Source organism: Boleophthalmus pectinirostris, unplaced genomic scaffold (assembly GCF_026225935.1).
Source record: "Boleophthalmus pectinirostris isolate CB_2022bp ecotype Guang Dong unplaced genomic scaffold, ASM2622593v1 HiC_scaffold_10, whole genome shotgun sequence".
In the NCBI taxonomy this organism is placed as follows: domain Eukaryota; kingdom Metazoa; phylum Chordata; class Actinopteri; order Gobiiformes; family Gobiidae; genus Boleophthalmus; species Boleophthalmus pectinirostris.
In genome coordinates this window covers 21,985,318-22,003,598 of record NW_026570971.1, presented here as the reverse complement: position 1 = coordinate 22,003,598, position 18,281 = coordinate 21,985,318, and the positions used below count along the sequence as shown (strand labels likewise).

Sequence of the window (18,281 nt, the reverse complement as noted above, 5' to 3'; positions counted from 1 at the left end):
CTATAACTAAGTAGGGACATATACAATCGTTGGGCCATTTATGGACTGTTAACTGACTGAACTACCTTAAGTCATGTAAGCCAACCATTTTCAAAAAATATAACACAGCTATTACATAAATTATTATTATTATTATTATTATTATTATTATTATTATTATTATTATTATTATGACTAATCCAGGACTATAGAGGCCTATAAGCTTCAAGTCTTTAAAAAAAAAAAATTCTATATTCAAGTCAGTGAACAAGTTAAAATGAATAATGCTTCAGAAAGATATTAAAATAGGACGGATGTTTGAATGCTCTTGGGCCTACCTCATAGTTCCTGGGCATGTTGAGTCAAAAATCCTTGTTTGAGGGTGTCCATATTTCCATTCAGAGAGTGCACTGAGGCTAATAATGGCTGCTGTGCGTGTCTTTGCGGTTTAAATGGAGGTCTATGGAGAAGAAGAGGTACAATGCATCATAAGCGCCAGATGTCTTCAGCAACTCTGCATTAGACCAACAGAAGAGTTGAAACGACTTCTACGACGCCCATCCCATGTCTTCTCGTTGTCCCTGCCGTTTAAGACAGACCATTATTCAACAAGTAACCAGACCAACAAGACAGAGACAAGGACTGGATTTCTCTTAAAATAGCATCGTTGTCATTCAGTGCATCAACCTTGAAATTCGCAGTTTTCCCCTATCAGTTCCTATGCAACGAAAGCAGTGCTGCATTGGAGATCCGGGCAGCCTCTCCAGTCTCCATGGCACTCAAAGCCGTACGTGCGCGCTTGTTTTACGTCAAAGAAACGCGGTCTATGAACTCGAAAAGCATTGACTATAATAATAAGCCTATACAGAGGAACTACATTAAGCATAACTGACAGTGTGTGCTTAAAGGCAGAAAAAATATAAATTCGTTTTAGATCTTTCTGTAATGATTTTTCTGCATCGGTATACCCGCATGCAGCAATTCGTTTGAGACACAGCTGCTGACGAGACAAAAACACAACAGTAATGAAAATAAACCCGGCGTTTAACTTAATATATCATTTTGACGCTTAAATGTGACAGAGGCTACGTACCTGACCGCGCTAGAGCCCTCACGTCAATCCGAGGTGGCAGTGCGTAAACGGTGCGGTCGTGTTGCCAGGCGCTTGTCCGCTGGCGCACTTTGAGCGTGTGTCTTTAAAAACGGGTTGCCATAAGCGAGGTAGCAGGATACAGTTACCGAGAGTTTAAATGCAAAAGATAAAAGCACCATCAAATTAAATTGGATGATAGGTCTCACAGGGATGTCTCTAGGGTCCACTTATAATAATGGGATGATTTGACTGGCCTCTAACCGCTTAGTAAATAATCAATAAAGCTGAACCTCAAAGGGGCTTTCTTTGATACTGGCAACCTCACAAGCACACCCCGGGTTAGAGAACAAGTTAGTGACCCTCTCTCTCTCGCTCACATAAGACCTTGATGTGATGGATGAGAGACCTATGGTATCATTCTGTGCCATAATTGGCTATAGGCCTACATGCCAAGGTAATTATGCAAATTGTCACATGATTTAAATACTATGAAATGGGCTATTAAGTGATGGAACGAAAATGTTGAGCAGGTTACATTTATTCATATATTATATAGTTATTTATATTATGTACATATTCCATACAAAATGGTACGAAAGTGTCCATTGTACCAGCTCCAACATCTAATTTGGCAAGAATTGTACTGGTCCATTTCAAACCCAAGTTTCGAAAGCCTTGATACATTTCACTGCTAGTCAGTTATTAAAGGTGATAAAATGCAAAATGTGGATCCGATTAACAATTGATCAGAAAATAGTTTTTTGTGTGTTATTTTAATGCTGTGTGTGACAACAGAGCACAAGTGCTTGCTTTGGTTTTTCAAATAGTGTGAACCATCGTAAGCTGAAAGAGTATCCTCTTGTAATTAAGAAGCCCAGCTCTACCCGTAATAATCTATCTTGAAAGAGCATATTAAGTGCAAGTCTCTTCAAAGGCATGGATCACACTGTCATAAGCAGGTGGGGACGACTGTAAAGGGAAGAATCCTTTGAGTCCATTACTGCCCAGCCAAAAAGAGTGTCTCTTGTTTGGGACCGGAGAAGAGGAGTCTGAGTTGGACGCCATGTCCTCCAGCACTTTAGTGTCCTCCCCCATGTCCAGACTTGGACGGTTCTTCTTGGGCAGAGGCCTGAATGTGGAGGTTTCTGGACTGGGTTTAGACCCCAGAGGACCCACAGGTTCCAGAGAGGGCTGCCTGTACACACTGAGAAAGGTGCTTCTGTAGAGACCCATCTGAGAGCTCATGGGGTGGGACGAATGTGAGGAAGAACCAGACTTCTTTTTACGTCGCCGAGTAATTTTCGCTGTGGCTTTTCGACGAGATGCCCATGTCAGCAGGACATACACCAAGGCACCAAGGAGTAGTCCTACCAGCATTGATAGGCAAAAGGCCAGCAGCACATCACCTAAAAGAAAAAGAAAATAACAATACACCAGCCTTATTATTATAATTTTTCACTCTTGGCACTTTGTGATGATAAGCTACTTCTGTAGCCATACTTTTCCTAAATACTGACAGAGAAGGCAACTGTCTCTTCAACCACCACCTATAACTCTTAAATGTGTCTTCCAGCAGCAGGACTTGAACCATCAACTGTTTGGAAAGTGATGTACTGCTACACAAACATAAAGGCTGGGCATTTTTATACTTAAAATGAAGAGCCAAATATATCCCATGGGTTATATGTGCTGCTGAAGGCAGCCTCATATTCCAGATGCCTCTTTCATCTGCTCCCTGCACAACAATAAGCCTCTATTTGGACCAACAACAAATGTGTCTTTAGGCTTCAACATGGAAAAAAACTCTTTCAGATGTGTTAAAGTTAGCTCTGAGCTATTGATTTCTTGTAGACGAGTTTCTATAACAGGCTCATTGTTACATAAAGCTTTATGTCATGTCGACTGTGTGGGTTCACTGAGGTACACTTGGACAAAACTGCAGAAATAACAGAGACTATTAAATTAGCTGTTTTACAGATGAGATAGAAATAAGATTCAAATAATCTAACTTGACTTAGTACAAAAGTACAGCCAATGTGTAATGTGTACAAGTTACTGTTGCATAAAACAATGCTAACAATAATAATAACAAACTTACTGCGATTAAATGAATTAAATATCTCCCAAAGTGGATGAGTGTCATTGTGTGCCATAGTTCCTCCATAAAATGGTTTAAAATATCCACCGACTCCAAACAGACTCAAGGCAGACGGATCGAGACTAACTTTTTCCAAGACAAGCTTCTGGGGTTTTTCTCCTCTGCAGACCTTGCCATAGAGGAAACTTTGCTGTCACGCTTCCTTCCCTCTCTGGCTTTAAAATTAGCAAGTGCATTGCTTATCTGTGTGGGACATAGTACTGGCAAACACTGGGGCTTCCTTTTGCATCATTTCCTCCAGGCCATATATTCAGCAGTTTTACCAAGCCTAATAAATATCTGATATATAGATTTAATAATCCCAAACTTTTCACTCCATCCCCACAGGAAATAACAAGCTTTCACAGTAGCTCATTAGTCAAACAATAATGCACCTAAATATTGGGTTAATCAAGGTTTGAAGCAATTCATACAAATATTATGAAACATGAACAAAATAAGATCTATAGCAAAACAAAAGCTAGATAGAACCAAAAATACCCATGCAGTGTATAAACAAAAACTAAATCAGTGCCAGAGTGAGAGCCACTGAGTAGTGCATCCACCTATTCTAAACAGAGATGCAAGTTGAAATGCCAAAAAAATATCTATATCTACTTCCGTTGACGTATGAACCTCTAGTGAGATCTGGATAAACTAACATGTGAAAAGTGGTGTACAAGAGAGTGTTGGGTTTTGAGCCTCTAGTCTCAATGGGGATTTCCTTCAATTGTTGCTGTGTTCTCACTGGTGCAGTGTTTGGACTTACAGGACCTGTGTTACCTCCGCATAATGGTGCACAATGTAACTTGTCTACTGGACAGTCATTAAATCGGTCTTGCATTTATTCAATTACAGGCATAATTATTGGTAACAAATCTTTAAAAAACTTGCAGTCTACAATGAAAGGGCCATGGAGATAGATAGGCTTAATGCCATACTATGGAACATTATAGTTAAAGTGACTCCATAATGCTCTCCATAACAACCTTGTTCTGAACCCCTCCACCAGAAAAGTTACAAAGTGCCTGTTTAAGATGTTATTCCACTGACTGTCATTACATAATGGATGGCATTGTAATTTCTAACAGCTCTGAGTTTTAACTATAAGGTCTCAGATGGGAACTATATGGGTTGCTATAAAAATGTATATAAAATCCCTCAGTCATCCAGTTAGAATGGGAAAGAAGAAATTCAATTTGTCAACTGGACAAAAAAACAAACAAACAAACAAACAAAAAACACTTGAATTTCTCCTTTGCCCGTTACTATAAAAATGTAATGTGCAGCATAGTCAAAATGAGACTATTAGTCCAAATGCAAAATAAAATTGCCATGTATTATTTTTGTTACATACAAATCATTGACAATGTTTGCGGGAAATGTGAGCACTGCCTTGACAAAGCAGATCATCATACTAATAAAAAGCCTGATGTAAATGTATTAAGAGATCTTCTGTTGTGCAAACGCTGTTATCCAGCAGATGGCGCCAATGTATATTTTTCTCTACCTGCTAGTTTGGTTCAGATCCTTTTTGATTGATGGCGGTGTGGTCATGTGCTAGTTTTCTAGTTTCTTTGTGTAAAAATTGTGTGTAATTAGCGATACACTAGTTACATGAACAAAATTAAAAAACAAGAATGTGCGAGAGAGACAGAGAATTCCTTTCCATTGAACCAAATATAATGAGCTCCTTTGACAGTAAAATTAGTAGGACGAGCCTCACCGCGCGCACACGTCTCCGCCCCCTGCTCCTCTTCTGTTTTGGGGTTTGCCGCGTGCGTCTCTTTTTCACATTTCATTTGGCAGCGTAACCACTAGCAACCAGGCAACACACGGCCGCTTCCGGTGCTCAGTGCTGAAGTTAACATGAAGTGTGCCTGAAAGCGGCAGCAAAATGTCATCTGCAACCGAGAGAGGACTGTAACCAAAGAGGGCACCGTTATGGTAAGCGCATATTTAGGGTACTTTCAGTGTAGTGTGCCTAATTTCTGTTCTAACTTCCTGTCGTGTTTTCACGTTTTTGAGATTTTATCCACCATCTACGCGTGCACTAACAACAGATATATTTACTTAAAATGTCGCCAATCTATTTGATGTTATAGAATTATAGCCAAACGTAACTAATCTGTAAACTAAACTACTAGATCACTCCACATTAACTTCCCTATTTCATTCAGTGTACCACAATGTGCCATAGTTCAGTACTTCCTATAATTGCACAAAATTCGCTCAAAGGACGGAACTTACTTATATGCTTATATATGCATTAGGCTAGAATATTATGTCTGTCATTATTTCACTTGTTTCTCATCTGTTAACTTATTAATTTTAATGATTAAATTGTCTGTGTGCTGAACTCCATCATTTGTGGCCTAAGCAAGGGAATATGAATTATGAATGAATTATGTGTCATTTAGAAAAAAAAAATCTCGAATAAAAGTATACTATCTAAAATAAATATTTAATGAAAAAACAATGAGCAAACCCGTGTTAAATTATTGCTAGTAGAGGTGTGGCTTTGACACTTACCATGTGTTACTTTTGTTTTACAGGCAGTGAGTTAAAAAGACCACTGGACTCAGGAGGCTGGAGACTACATTGAAACTGGAGCTTGAGTTGAGCCCATTCTGCGGTGCACTTACACAGAGAGACGTGTGAGTGGGAGGGGCCGAGGGGGGCGGCCGAGGGGATGTCCCGCATGAGACACTAGTGAAGAAACTAGCTCCCAGCATCACTGTCTGTCACGCAGCAGCATTTAGACAACATGGCCTCTTCTCTCAGGCAGTATGCTCGATCTGTGGACATCGCAAATGTGATGCAGAAACTGCAGGGTAAGTGTCTTCCTCTCCCTCTGCTGCTGATGCTGTGATGTTGTGCTGATTCAATGACTGGCCTGGCTTTCTGTGCATTCTCCACCTTCTGTGACAGGACTCACAGCTCTTAGGGACATCTATACTGTGCATGCATTTAGTAGAAAATGAAGATTTACAGTCAGGCAACCAACTATATGTCACAAAGGTGTAGTTATAAGATTCTGTTTGCACTTCCTTATCATTTCATCAAAACCTCACCAATGTCTTGATGAAGATCAAATACAGCAAAAGTCACCTTGTATTGAATAGTTAACTAAGAAGAAGTGTTGGTCCAAATTAACATTTCAATAATGATGTTTGCACAATCTTATTAGGTCAACTTTGTAATGTAGGAAATGTTATGCCTTTTGAGATTTGTGTTCTCTAAGTTATGTCACAGAAAATACTGACATCATTTCCTTGTGGCATGTAATGTATCTAGTCTACACATCTTTAACAATTCAACCTCGCTCAACTGAAAGTCTGATTCTGTAAATTGGATATAGTTATAATTGTCTGAAGTAAATTAGGTGAGGAGTTTCATCATCTTCAACCTTCCCCTTAATCACATTTACAGTAATAAGAGAATGAATACCCATATCTTGTGACCACCAGAGTCACTGTATTGTTTGGGCATACTGTATAGAGTAATACAATTTACCATAAGCCCTTCCATTCCTTTTCTGGACACATTTTTGGACTATTATTTAACTATCACCATCTTAAGACTTCTACATTCATGTTAGATTACACTAAGTGGTCATTTGCTCCTTTCTTCTAAAGCATGTTAGCGAACGTTAAGAAACTTAATCACATGTCACAACAGCAGCATTTTCATGAATGGACTGACAATGGGCCTAAACCTGACACCTCTGCTGCCTCTGCAAAATGAATAGATCAATAGTGGGAGTCTGTGTTGGTGTCCATCAGGTCCCCCCGTGTTACAAGGGCATTAGGCTGCTTCCATTTCTGCCCATGTCCACTTACTATAATGACAGTAGTAATTATAGTTTTTGTGTGCATTGTTTATCTGTGGTTTCTATAGTTACAGTTGTGAAACTTTTGGTTGTGGTTGTGCCAATCTTGCCCATTTCCTGCTGCACAACCTTCTGATTTCCTGCACACTATTAGTCATCAAATTCTCTTGTTGTATATTTCTCTTAAATTGAATGTTGTATTTTTAATTAGTTAGTTTAGTTTTTTAGTTAGTTTAGTTGTAGCATAGCCTAATTCTCCCAAATAATTATGATAGGTAATTATAATAATATAATAGGTCCAAATCAAGCTATGATATTTCTATAACCAGAGCTTGTTTCAATCATTTCAGCCATTAATGTTGTGGACCGTAAAAGGACAACACAAGACATAGCTACCATAGCTTTCTCTTACAAACTATAAAAATACAAGTAAAGTAACATAGAAAGGACTATATTAGAATTAAAAATATGTCTACTTTAAAGCAAATGTCAGACATCTTTTCCCCCTCACCTGTCAGTTATTAATAAGGAAGAACCTAAAATACTGCCCAAATTATTTTCTGTACTCTGTAACCACCTCTGAAGGAACTGAAGCACCCTCACAGGATTTATTTTAATGCATTATTTTATTACACTGTGAATTTATTACCAAAAAAGTCATATAATTTTTATAAGCTATAATTTAGGGTAATATGCATGTCACTGCGTCATTTGCTAACACCCAGACCAAAGCAGAAGTCATAATAAACACATGCACCGCAAATAGCCTATTAAAAAGGCTTTTCAAAATCTCTCGATTAAAAATTAGCATTGATACTTTGCAGTATCATGTATCTTGAAATGTCATCAACATTCCCGGGTTAGTGTGATGCTAACTGTAAGCACTACCCTGTCTTAAGCTCTTTTGCTCAAGTTACACTTTAAACTAAAAAAGTGAGATGATTTGTGCTAGCTAGCTAGAATTAGCACACTTTTTTTGATTTTTGTTAAAAATCAAATACTTAAACAGAATCATGAACATTTGTATTGCTCAAAGGCTCCTTAAAATGTGTTGTTTAAATCCATTTTGTATTTCTTCTTGAGCTTTCAGACCATCTTATTTGTCAGTGTTTGCTAATGTTTGCATCCTGTCTCCATGGTGAACATTTCGCCAATGCACAGACATGTAGAACACCCCCAGTTTGATGTCACTGCAAAGTATCAATACTGCATCTTATCAGCACCACATGGATTGATATGCAGCATGAATATATAACACAAACCGCAGCGTGCAAACTGGAGGTTTGATCGCGTGGCTGTAAGGAGGAAGTGGAGAGTTTGGTGTGACATCTGGAAGACATTACTCTCATTACCCAGGTTCAGGTGCTTCTGCAGTGCCACGTCAGGCTAGTGTTGTGTGAATGATCTAACGTTGCTTCCTGTCATAAAAGGCATTAGGCTAAAAGAAGTCCCGCACTCACTGTGGGTACTGTTTGTTTGTTATAGTTTCAGTTGAATATGCTTAATGTCTGTAGAAGTAGGCCTGTCACGATAATTAACATATCAACTTCACTTAATGCAATGGAATACATTCTTTTTGCATTAGTGTTGAAAGATTTGTGTTATTTTAATTGTAATAATATACGATTTAAGCTGTAGAAAGTTGAATAAGTATTTTCTATGACTCATTATTATTGGTTCATTCTGTTATTTATTTGCTGCAGTTCAGGCCTTTTGAATGACACTACTGTCTATTTTTCTTGGAATTGTTTAATAGGGTTTACCTTTTACTTCAGCCTAAACCTTTTCGGTCATGATCTATGGGACTGTAGTCTATGTTTTGTTTTGTTTTGTTTTGTAGTGGTGCAAAATGACCGAATAAACTACTACTACTATTTAAAAATGGCATTCTAGGGTTATCTTGCATTGTTATTGTGTCTGTGGTAAAAAGTAGTTTCAGTATTATCATTTATCGCAGTATATCTCTGTAGCAATATATCATGTTTTGAAATTTGTTATTGTGACAGGCATATGTATAATCACAGGCTTGATACTGTAAGAAATGATGTTTATATGTTATCATGCTTTGAATGTTCCAAAGTAGGGCATTAAACCTATCTATCTTGTATTTATTAAATTACAGGTGTTTTTATTACTAAAACATACATTGAAAACCATGAATTGAGTAAGCACCTCTCACCGTAACAGATCTACCCTTTTACTTGACCGGGCGGCGTTTGATTTCATATTGTGGAACATATCAGGCAACGTTATAAGATTTTCATGGCGACAAGCAGGTAGCTAACATTTTATCAGAAAAGTTAGTGTAACTTTAAATGATATGCTATGCTTTTTATGTAATTTTCAACACATGTTTAGCTGGAGGTTGAACAGTGGAGGAACCTTGTTATTGTCAGTTAGAGGCAACAGACCTCTATTAGACTGATATAATTCAATCAAGAATGCTCTGCTTCTCACCCCACATCCTCCTTTTATCTCAATTTCACTTAGTCCTCCAAATAAAAAAAAAAAAGTAAAAATTTAAAAAATCATTAAAACATGGGGATTTCTCTGTATTATGTAACTGGTCAGAGTTAGCAAAGTCTTAAATGTTATTGGACAAACATAATGAGCTCTTATCAACGATTTCATGCCAGAATTGATTTGTTGTGTTTTGCTTTGGACTAAATGGAACAACTTAGTGGGCTTTTATCATACTCCCAGATGGCCCACAGACCAGTGGAGCCAAGCACCTACTGTACATTACAGCGCTGCATTTCCGAAGGTATAATCTCTCCTAAGATCACCTACATTATTTAAGTCAATTGTTCAGGCTTAAGTGGCTGATATTTTCCATGGTGTTTTGATGGTGGAGATACCTGCTGTTAACTGGCACTTAGCAGTTTGTAGCACTCTCGCTGCCTTGAATTTGTGGGATAACATCTTCTAAAGAGGTGTTTGCATATGGATTTTATGCTTGTCAGATTTGATGTAGATATAGTTTAGTGGTAGTGACCTATTTTTATCCATATTACATAAGTGCAGTAGTAGGAAGGCAAAGTGAGTTCAGGACTCTGGACAGCTCCACAATAAACATCAAGACTGGATATTATATACATTTACAGCTGGAGAAGTAATAGTATAACAACAAATACAATTCATTAATTTTAAGGTACCAGAAGTTGGTATTAGTTTGTGAAATATTATGCTTAGTAATAATAAGGCAGGAATAGCAGGCATAAAACAAAGTAAGCATTTTACAGAATAATAGTATGATTTGCAGAGGGGGCTATTGAGAAAAAAACAAAACAAAACAGCAATTCCTGTTTTTGTTACTTATGTCACCATTCCCCGTGTTCTCTCCTTTAAACAATCATCATTTGTTTTTACACATAAGCATCTCTAGGGGGCACCCCAGGAAATCTGTCAGTTCACATCTAACCATTTACTTTTCTGAAATGTTTTACGATATCTTAATTTTCTGTTTTAATTCAATATCATGTCACTATAGATTTGTTTTCCGCTCACTGAAGGTCGCAGTTCTCCAGCATATTTCAAAAGACCTTAAGCGGTATTGGGTTTAAATAGAAAAAAAAGACTCTCTGTGTCCTGTTGCTCGTGCCATCTATAGAGCAACAATAATAATAGCATCACTGGCTATTTTTAGCATGTGAAAGCTTTTAGTGTGCTGGGCTCTTGAAGGGACTGTTTTACAGAATAAGCCACCAGATCATCTCTCATTCACTCCTCTCCATCCCTGAGTATGTCTGCATAAAACACACTAGTAGAGGAGAGATGGTATGATACTGAGTAGAGGGGAATCCCAGAGTGGGTGTGTCTATGCTAGCGTCATCTTAGCATCAGGCTAAAGGAGCAGGTGGTGCACGTCTAGCATCAATTATTAAGATTTGTAGCACCACTGTGAGCTCTGTGCCGCAGTCTTTTCATTTACTGCATTTAATCAATAGAGCTATAGGGAGAATAAAGACATCTAGCATTAGTCTACATATTTTTAAAGGTACACTGCCTTCCATACAGCAATGCTACATGATTTAGCAGAATAGACCTGTGCTTTTTGGTGCAGTTGGGTATAGTATTATATTTTGATTATCTCCTTTTTAAAATTTCAGTATGCAGTAATATGAACTGAGCTTGATGTGAATGGTCTTTTTAAAGTCCAAACATTATTAAACATAATAATTGGTGAGTAAAGATTTTAAACTGGCTGTAGATTCACTCCATATTATTTTGAAAACAATAGGAGCATATGTATTCTATGTCCCTAATTGAAATACATTTTAATTCAGCTGTCTTTTTCATTTAACATTCATCTATTAACAAAAGATTTTCACCAACCAGTTAATTTTGTATATTAGTTTGTATCATTAGGTCTAATTTTGCAATTTGGTGATCGTCTTTCTCAAATAGAAGAAATACAACTGCAGAATAAAACATAAACATTGTATGAAGCATTTGACATTTGACTTGTATTGCCAGTGTCTTATACAGGGATTATACCATCTTTCTAAGACACACACACCCAGCCACACAAAGCTTAAATTGGGATCATGCAGCCAGGGGTGTGACATCACCTCATGCTGCGATCTGATTGGTCACTGCGGCTCAGAGCCCTCTCCAGCCTCCAGACAGTGTGCTACGATGCTACAGCAGGAAGGCGGTGTATCAGCAGCAGAGGCAGAGGTGGGGGCTGTGCAGGCTAACCACACAGGCATGGCTGCTCTGGTGAACCGGGGAACACTGGGAGGACACAGAATGGGGCCATAATTCACCCTTTTATACTGGGATTTCGTCTCTGCTCGCGTGTGTGGGAGAGAGTGCACCAGCCAGGGAGGAGGGGCTGCCTCTCATCCCAGCGTATCACACCTCTCTTTGGGCCAGTCAACTGTTTTGCTTCCTGCTTGGAAAGGAAAGGGCATAAGGACAAGCGTTTTTTCCATTGTGGATGCTATTTTCATTTGGGAATGTTGTGGATGAGCTGTGGAACTAATGAAAGGAAAAGGAATACAGGGAGACAGGGGGGTCTATGATGGCTCACTTCAAGGATGTGCAAAGGAAGACTTCGCTCAATCTAGTCACAGGATTTTTCCAATATTTGCGTGGTAAGTAGGGCAAGCTAACTGACAATCATGTATGTATATTAATAGGCTTGTTGGTCAGTCTCTCTCAGGGCTACAGCTGTGCATGGCTCTATGCATGTGCGCTTGAGTGGGCTTCCCTTGTGCAACCATGATGAAGCAATTGCCTGTAGTAATGCCTCTTTCTGTATTGTTTGCATTGCATCTCTACAGACACGTGACTGACTGCTGTCTGTATGTAGGTGGATGTTTAAAAATGGCCCCTCTTGTGTTGAGTGGAGCACCAGCCCACCGGCGTTTCTGACAGCTAAGCAGCCCTAGCCATGACTATAGAGTTGTATTGTGAAAAGTGCTGCATAATGCATGAGGGTATTGTAGCTGAATATATTAACATGCCACAAAAGACCAGCGCGATTTGAAGTTTTACCCATTTTATGTAGGATACTGAGATTCTGACTACTTCTGGACTAGCTCTAATCTCCTCATTTGACCTTATCCCAGTGTCTGAGCCATGGATACTGTTAGCATTAGCAGCTGATGTATGTATAGAGTTTAGTAGTATCACTTGGCAAGGTCTGTTCAGGTGAAACATGGTGCAAAACTGCTGCAATGCTTCTTGATATTCAGGAGGCAGACGCTTTGGAGTCTTAAGTGTCAAACTCCTAGAAGACTCACAATTTAACAAATATGTCTATCTTTAAATACAGTCTTAAATATTGCTAACTGGAAAAAGGCAATACAATGGGATCCTACTGAAAAATGTAACAACAGAAGTGGTTCTTCTTAAATTCTTTGGCTCAACGGCGTCCCAGAATGCAATCATTCAGTTGTAGCTTTCAAACACATGAGACAAAGTATTTTTGATGATTGCCCATTTGATGTCTGTTTTTAGATATCCATCCTGGTCAATACACTGTCTTTCTCTGGTTTCATTGCGGTTTGTGTTCCAGATGAGCAGGAGGCAGTGCAGAAGAGGACGTTCACAAAATGGATCAATTCTCATTTAGCTAAGGTAAGCAGGATTTATTATTATTGTTGTTGTCTTGAAATAACTTCCTTGGCACCATTCATAGATAGATACACAACTGGGTATAAGGTATTATGGTCTGTCTTAGTCAAACCACATCCAAAGTGTGAAGGCTATACCCAGACGACCTTTCTCTAATCATTGTTTTTATTACTGCTTATCGTTATCATGCTCTTCTTCAGTCAATGGCATTTGAGACGTGTGACCGAGCATGTGTGTGCTAAGTGAGCTAGCTCAAACAAAGCATTAGGCAGTACTTCTCAGCTCATTTGCCTCCAAGGGCTTCATGAATTGACAGCTTTAGATGTGTCATTCTTGGCATCTGCTCCTCAGTGGTGTTGGAATAGAATATAAGTATCACATAATATTAAACCATGAAGAGTTCGAACTCCTTAACCCATTGTGACATGATATATACTGTATATATGTTTCTTTATTATTTCTTTGCTATTTTTTACTTAGCTTAATTTAGAGCCATGTTAGTGGCTGTTTTATTCCAGTTTGGTCCTATTCGTTAATTCCCAAAATTCTGGTTTAACCCTGGACTGGCCCCATATACAGTGGTTTCCTTATTAAATGTTGGTTAAATCCTATATGATTTGTGTAGTCTTCTTTCTGGTTTAACATTTAATAATGTTGGTGGCTTTGCTTTTTCCATCTTGGTTTGATTCTGACTTAGCCCAAGTCATTTACCAGGTTAACTGCTACTATGTATGATTACTCATTTTATCAGTTGCTTTAAAAATGGATCACAATTATGAAAAATGGCTCTTCTCTCAGTATTGTAAACCATTGCGTGACTGTGTAGGTGTATTGTGTGGGTGCTGGTGTGGGTGGAGGTTATATCTGTATGTAGGTTTGTGTGCGGAGTCTGTGGGGAGGCGGTAGGTGCAGATGGAGAGATGGAGGGTGAGGACAGCTCCCTGTGGGCGTCTCTCTGCTTTTCAGGATCAAGAATGTTATAAACACCACCTGAGGGACAAAACAATAACACATGGTCCCAGGGCTGCACGCTGTGGACTTAAAATAACTCTTATTAGGAGATGATGACTAAGATGGCTATGAATCAGCAGTAAACGCTGTAGTGTTGGCATGCTGCTATTACAAGTATGTCATAAGATAAGAGAAGGTAAGGTTTGATGACAAATTATGAGTAATCTTGATGGTTTTAGTGACTGGAAACCAATTGCCTTCAAGTTATTTATATTTTGTGAGTGAGAGTGTTAATGTAGTTTCTACTGTCCTTCTAATTATGATTGGGTATCTGATTTCTGGGCCAGTGAAGTCTGCCTTATACAAGAAAAGTACTCCGATTAAGAAGCATAATTAAATTACATTGTATTTGAGTTTACGTAAGAGATGACTTATCTGTATTGGATATTAGTTTTAACTACACCCACTTACCTCAGTGAAAGTGCGTTATCTCAGCTTCCCCTGGTTTACACAGCCTTCCTCCATGATGTGTCCGTTTCCTTTGATACTGTGTAGACAAGCAGTTTTCCACGTTTTTAGCTGTTTTTCCACGGCTAAAGTCCCACGTGACTGAGGAGGGATTAGTTTCCACGCCAGATAGCATTTTATGATAACAATAAGAAATGTGCTATTTTCATTTCGGCTATAACAATACAGAACAATGTAAAATGTCAGGTTTAAATTGTGCAGTTAATTCCCAAATTATATGTTCCAAGAAGTCATAATAAAATAAATCTAATGCTTTAATTCATTACTTGTCAACATTGGTTAAATTGCTGTTGATAACATATGGAGGTTTTCCACTGGTGTGCTCATAAATGAAACACAAATCTTACCTAAGGAGAGCTTTTGTGATTAGCACCAGGTCAGGTACAATTGCAACAGTAAAAAACTAATTTACATTACTTACAAATACTGTAAATTAATTGTTAATGTTAATTTAGCTTCTAACCTGCAACTAGAAAGCATAGCAGCACAAACTGAGGACTTGGTTTGACCTATTTACCCATCCAACTGCGCCATGACACAAAATATGTTCAGTGTGAAGTACTCTGTTTACAAAGCCAATAAATACATTTTAATTACCTCCCATTGTGCTAAACAGACACTCATCTGTTATCACACTGTGTAGTTGTTGGTTACCTCTGACTTTGCCTACTTCTTAATGTTGTGAACCGAGAGACGTGTTTTCATATTAGGGTTAAATGGAAAGCTTGCCTCCGCACTGGGCATCACGCCACTGTTGGAGGAATAGGCAGCATGTTTTGAGCGGCAGGGAAGCTCTTTGCTAACAAGGCTCTTTCTAACAAGCAGCATTTGTGTACTGCTCGGCTAATGTTCAGAATACAAATAACCATTCTGCATTAGAATGCACAAGATTGATTTTTAAAAGGTCCCATTCATGAAACCTAACTATACTGTTGGAAATATGTTTCTCGTCTTCAGCATAAACCACCTCTGGAGGTAAACGACTTTTCGAGGATATCAAAGATGGGGTGAAGCTCCTGGCGCTGCTGGAGGTGCTGTCTGGTCAGAGACTGGTGAGTGGAGTTTGAATTTGTATGAAAATAATACAGGAATTTCAACTTCAAGTACTGCTTCTTCCTACTCCTTTTTTGACATTTTTTCTTTCTTTTTGTTAGATGTTCATGGTTTGAATGTCTTTCCAAGTATATGTTGTGCTTTCTTAAAAGTGTGTTTTGCACTTTGTTGTGAATTATAGTATTGAACTGTTTTACTGTTTTGTGTAGCCATGTGAACAAGGCCGCCAGCTCAAGAGAATCCACTGGGTTTCCAACATCGGCACAGCACTTAAATTTCTCGAAGGCAGGAAGGTAACGTTTGACTTTGAACAATACTGGATGAATTTTCACAAAACTCAATATCAGCAAGAATAAACTGTAATATATGTGACATTTAGTCGTAAAAATCCCCTGTGAGTTAGTGCCTGTGTGAAGTGTGTTTGGAGAGGCAGCAGCAGTAACACTTGATTACATAACAGTGAGCTCTTTGTGAGTCGCACTTAGCTCCCTGAGGACTGACACTGTTGTGGTCTCTCTGTCTCTTCAGTCCCTGTATCGAGGATCTCCGGTCAGTCTCTGCTCTGCCCTGTGTGACTCTGACATTTATGCTTTTGTTTTTATTGGTGCACGATGCATGGACACAGCTCTGCATCTTTTTATGCAATCTTTGAGCTTGGAAAATGTACAAAAGAGATCACACTTGTGTATGTTTCTATAAACCTGACTTGGAGAGATTTAAAAAAGAAAATGGGAATGTACAGTAATTGAAGGTAAAATGTTTTATAGAAAGAGAACTCCTAAGTATAGAGTAACAATATATATTTATTTTTCCACAGTTTACAGTTTGTTTATTCTTTATATATATTTTTTTCACAATGGCTGTGTTTTGGTTTGTTAATGAATTTGAATAATATTAAACACATTCGCATCAAAGATAATGTCTTTTATGCGTGCTGCAGCTTGCACTTTTTATTTGGCCTGCTTGCCTTACAATTAAAAGTGATGATCAACAATAAGGCCTGCCTGTGGTTTTGTTTCAGATTAAACTTGTAAACATTCACGCCACTGATGTCGCAGACGGACGGCCATCCATTGTCCTTGGGTTGATGTGGACCATTATCCTCTATTTCCAGGTAAAACAACTCACCTATTTGAATTAATTGCAGAGTAATTTAATCTAATAACCATGTTAATCTTATGTTTGATGGTATTAACTGTAATATATGTTTCTGTTCCACTTCCAGATTGAGGAGTTGACCAGTAACCTGCCATCCCTCCAGGCCTTGTCCAACAGTAACTCTTCAGTGGAGAGTATCCCTGGCTCTGAAACAGGAAGTCCCCCCATGAAGAGGAAAGTCATCAACAAATACCCGGGCAACGCCAAAAAGGCTCTGCTCCGATGGGTGCAGTCCACAGCAGCTCAGTATGATGTTTTCATTTTAAATAGATTTTTCCATTATGAAGTTGATAATAGAGATACTGCAAACTAGAGATTGTGGTTTAGTCCCAGTTTAATCCCACTTTTGATGTGATTTGTGAGCAAGTTTGAGTATACTGTAGGACTTTAGGATGTAAGATTGATACATAGATAACAAAGTTTTCTCCTCTAATCTCAAGCGTACTGCTTCTGAGTTGCATCAAATATAACTATTCCTTATAGGCAACCAGATAATAGAAAGCTTTGGATTGTTTGTGAATTTTAATATTATTCGTCTCTTACCATTAATGACTGCATAAACCTGCTTTCAGATACCATGGGATTGAGGTGAAGGACTTTGGGCCCAGTTGGCGTAATGGTGTGGCGTTTGAGTCTCTGGTCCATTCCATCAGACCAGACCTGGTGGACATGGAGCTGGTGAGGAGGAGGGGCAACAGAGAGAACCTGGAGGAGGCCTTCAGTCTGGCCGAAAATGAACTGGGAATCCCCCGTCTGCTCGATCCAGAAGGTGACCCAGATCATACATGCATTAAATTACAGTTACAGTTGGGGTGCACAGTATCTTACATAACACCAGTTTATATCATGTGGTCTAGCATGATTAACAATGCAACAAAAAAATTGTATAGGGTAAGAATAACAAACAGGAAACCAAAGCTCAACAATGCTTTACATACACACTTTACACTAATGGCATTGATATTTTGCAGTGACATCATGCTGGGGGTGTTCTCAACAAAGCTCAGATTAAAGTTTAACTTGAGTAATAGCGCTTCAGATAGAGCAGGGCCTACAGTTAGCATCACACCCCCAGGAAATGTTGATGACACCAGCTGCAGTATCAGTGCTATACAAAACACCATAACACAATTTGAATACATTTTCTGTCTTCATTAGTATTCAGTTTCATTCAATTGGTCAGACTTAAAATTACAAATTACCTCTCATCCATCTGTTTTTCCCCCGAGGAGTTTAGACTGTAGAATTGATGTTGTCTGCAGCAACTCTGCAGTCTCTGAGCGGTTTCACTGCAACAAGAGGCTGTGTTTCCGAGACTATGTCCTTGATTTATCGTCAGGACACAAATATGATGAAAGATGACAAGTTTAATTAGCCTGGAGAGGGACACAGAGAGATCTGTCTTTTTGTTTTTGCTGACTCAGTCTAATGCCGCTTATAAAGTAATGGAATAGACTTGTATGCAG

The 18,281-nt window shown here is 38.6% G+C and overlaps 2 protein-coding genes across 2 annotated transcripts in view; one reads left to right on the top strand and one right to left on the bottom strand.

Moving 5' to 3' along the window:
• Window positions 1-1,072: 1,072 nt before the first annotated feature.
• myct1b (myc target 1b) lies at window positions 1,073-3,356 on the bottom strand. The gene is made up of 2 exons (XM_020919840.2): window positions 3,171-3,356; window positions 1,073-2,478 (listed from the first exon to the last, which is right to left on the bottom strand). Exons 1-2 carry the CDS (start codon window positions 3,223-3,225, stop codon window positions 1,985-1,987), a joined length of 549 nt encoding a protein of 182 aa, XP_020775499.1. The 5' UTR covers window positions 3,226-3,356; the 3' UTR covers window positions 1,073-1,984.
• A 1,643-nt stretch (window positions 3,357-4,999) lies between these two features.
• syne1b (spectrin repeat containing, nuclear envelope 1b) overlaps window positions 5,000-18,281 on the top strand; it is an 80,592-nt gene continuing 67,310 nt past the window's right edge. The window contains 9 exon segments of the mRNA XM_055155188.1: window positions 5,000-5,156; window positions 5,765-6,043; window positions 13,067-13,128; window positions 15,562-15,586; window positions 15,589-15,656; window positions 15,867-15,950; window positions 16,679-16,771; window positions 16,883-17,061; window positions 17,388-17,584. Coding sequence (XP_055011163.1) covers window positions 5,977-6,043; window positions 13,067-13,128; window positions 15,562-15,586; window positions 15,589-15,656; window positions 15,867-15,950; window positions 16,679-16,771; window positions 16,883-17,061; window positions 17,388-17,584 — 775 coding nt within the window. The 5' untranslated portion in view covers window positions 5,000-5,156; window positions 5,765-5,976.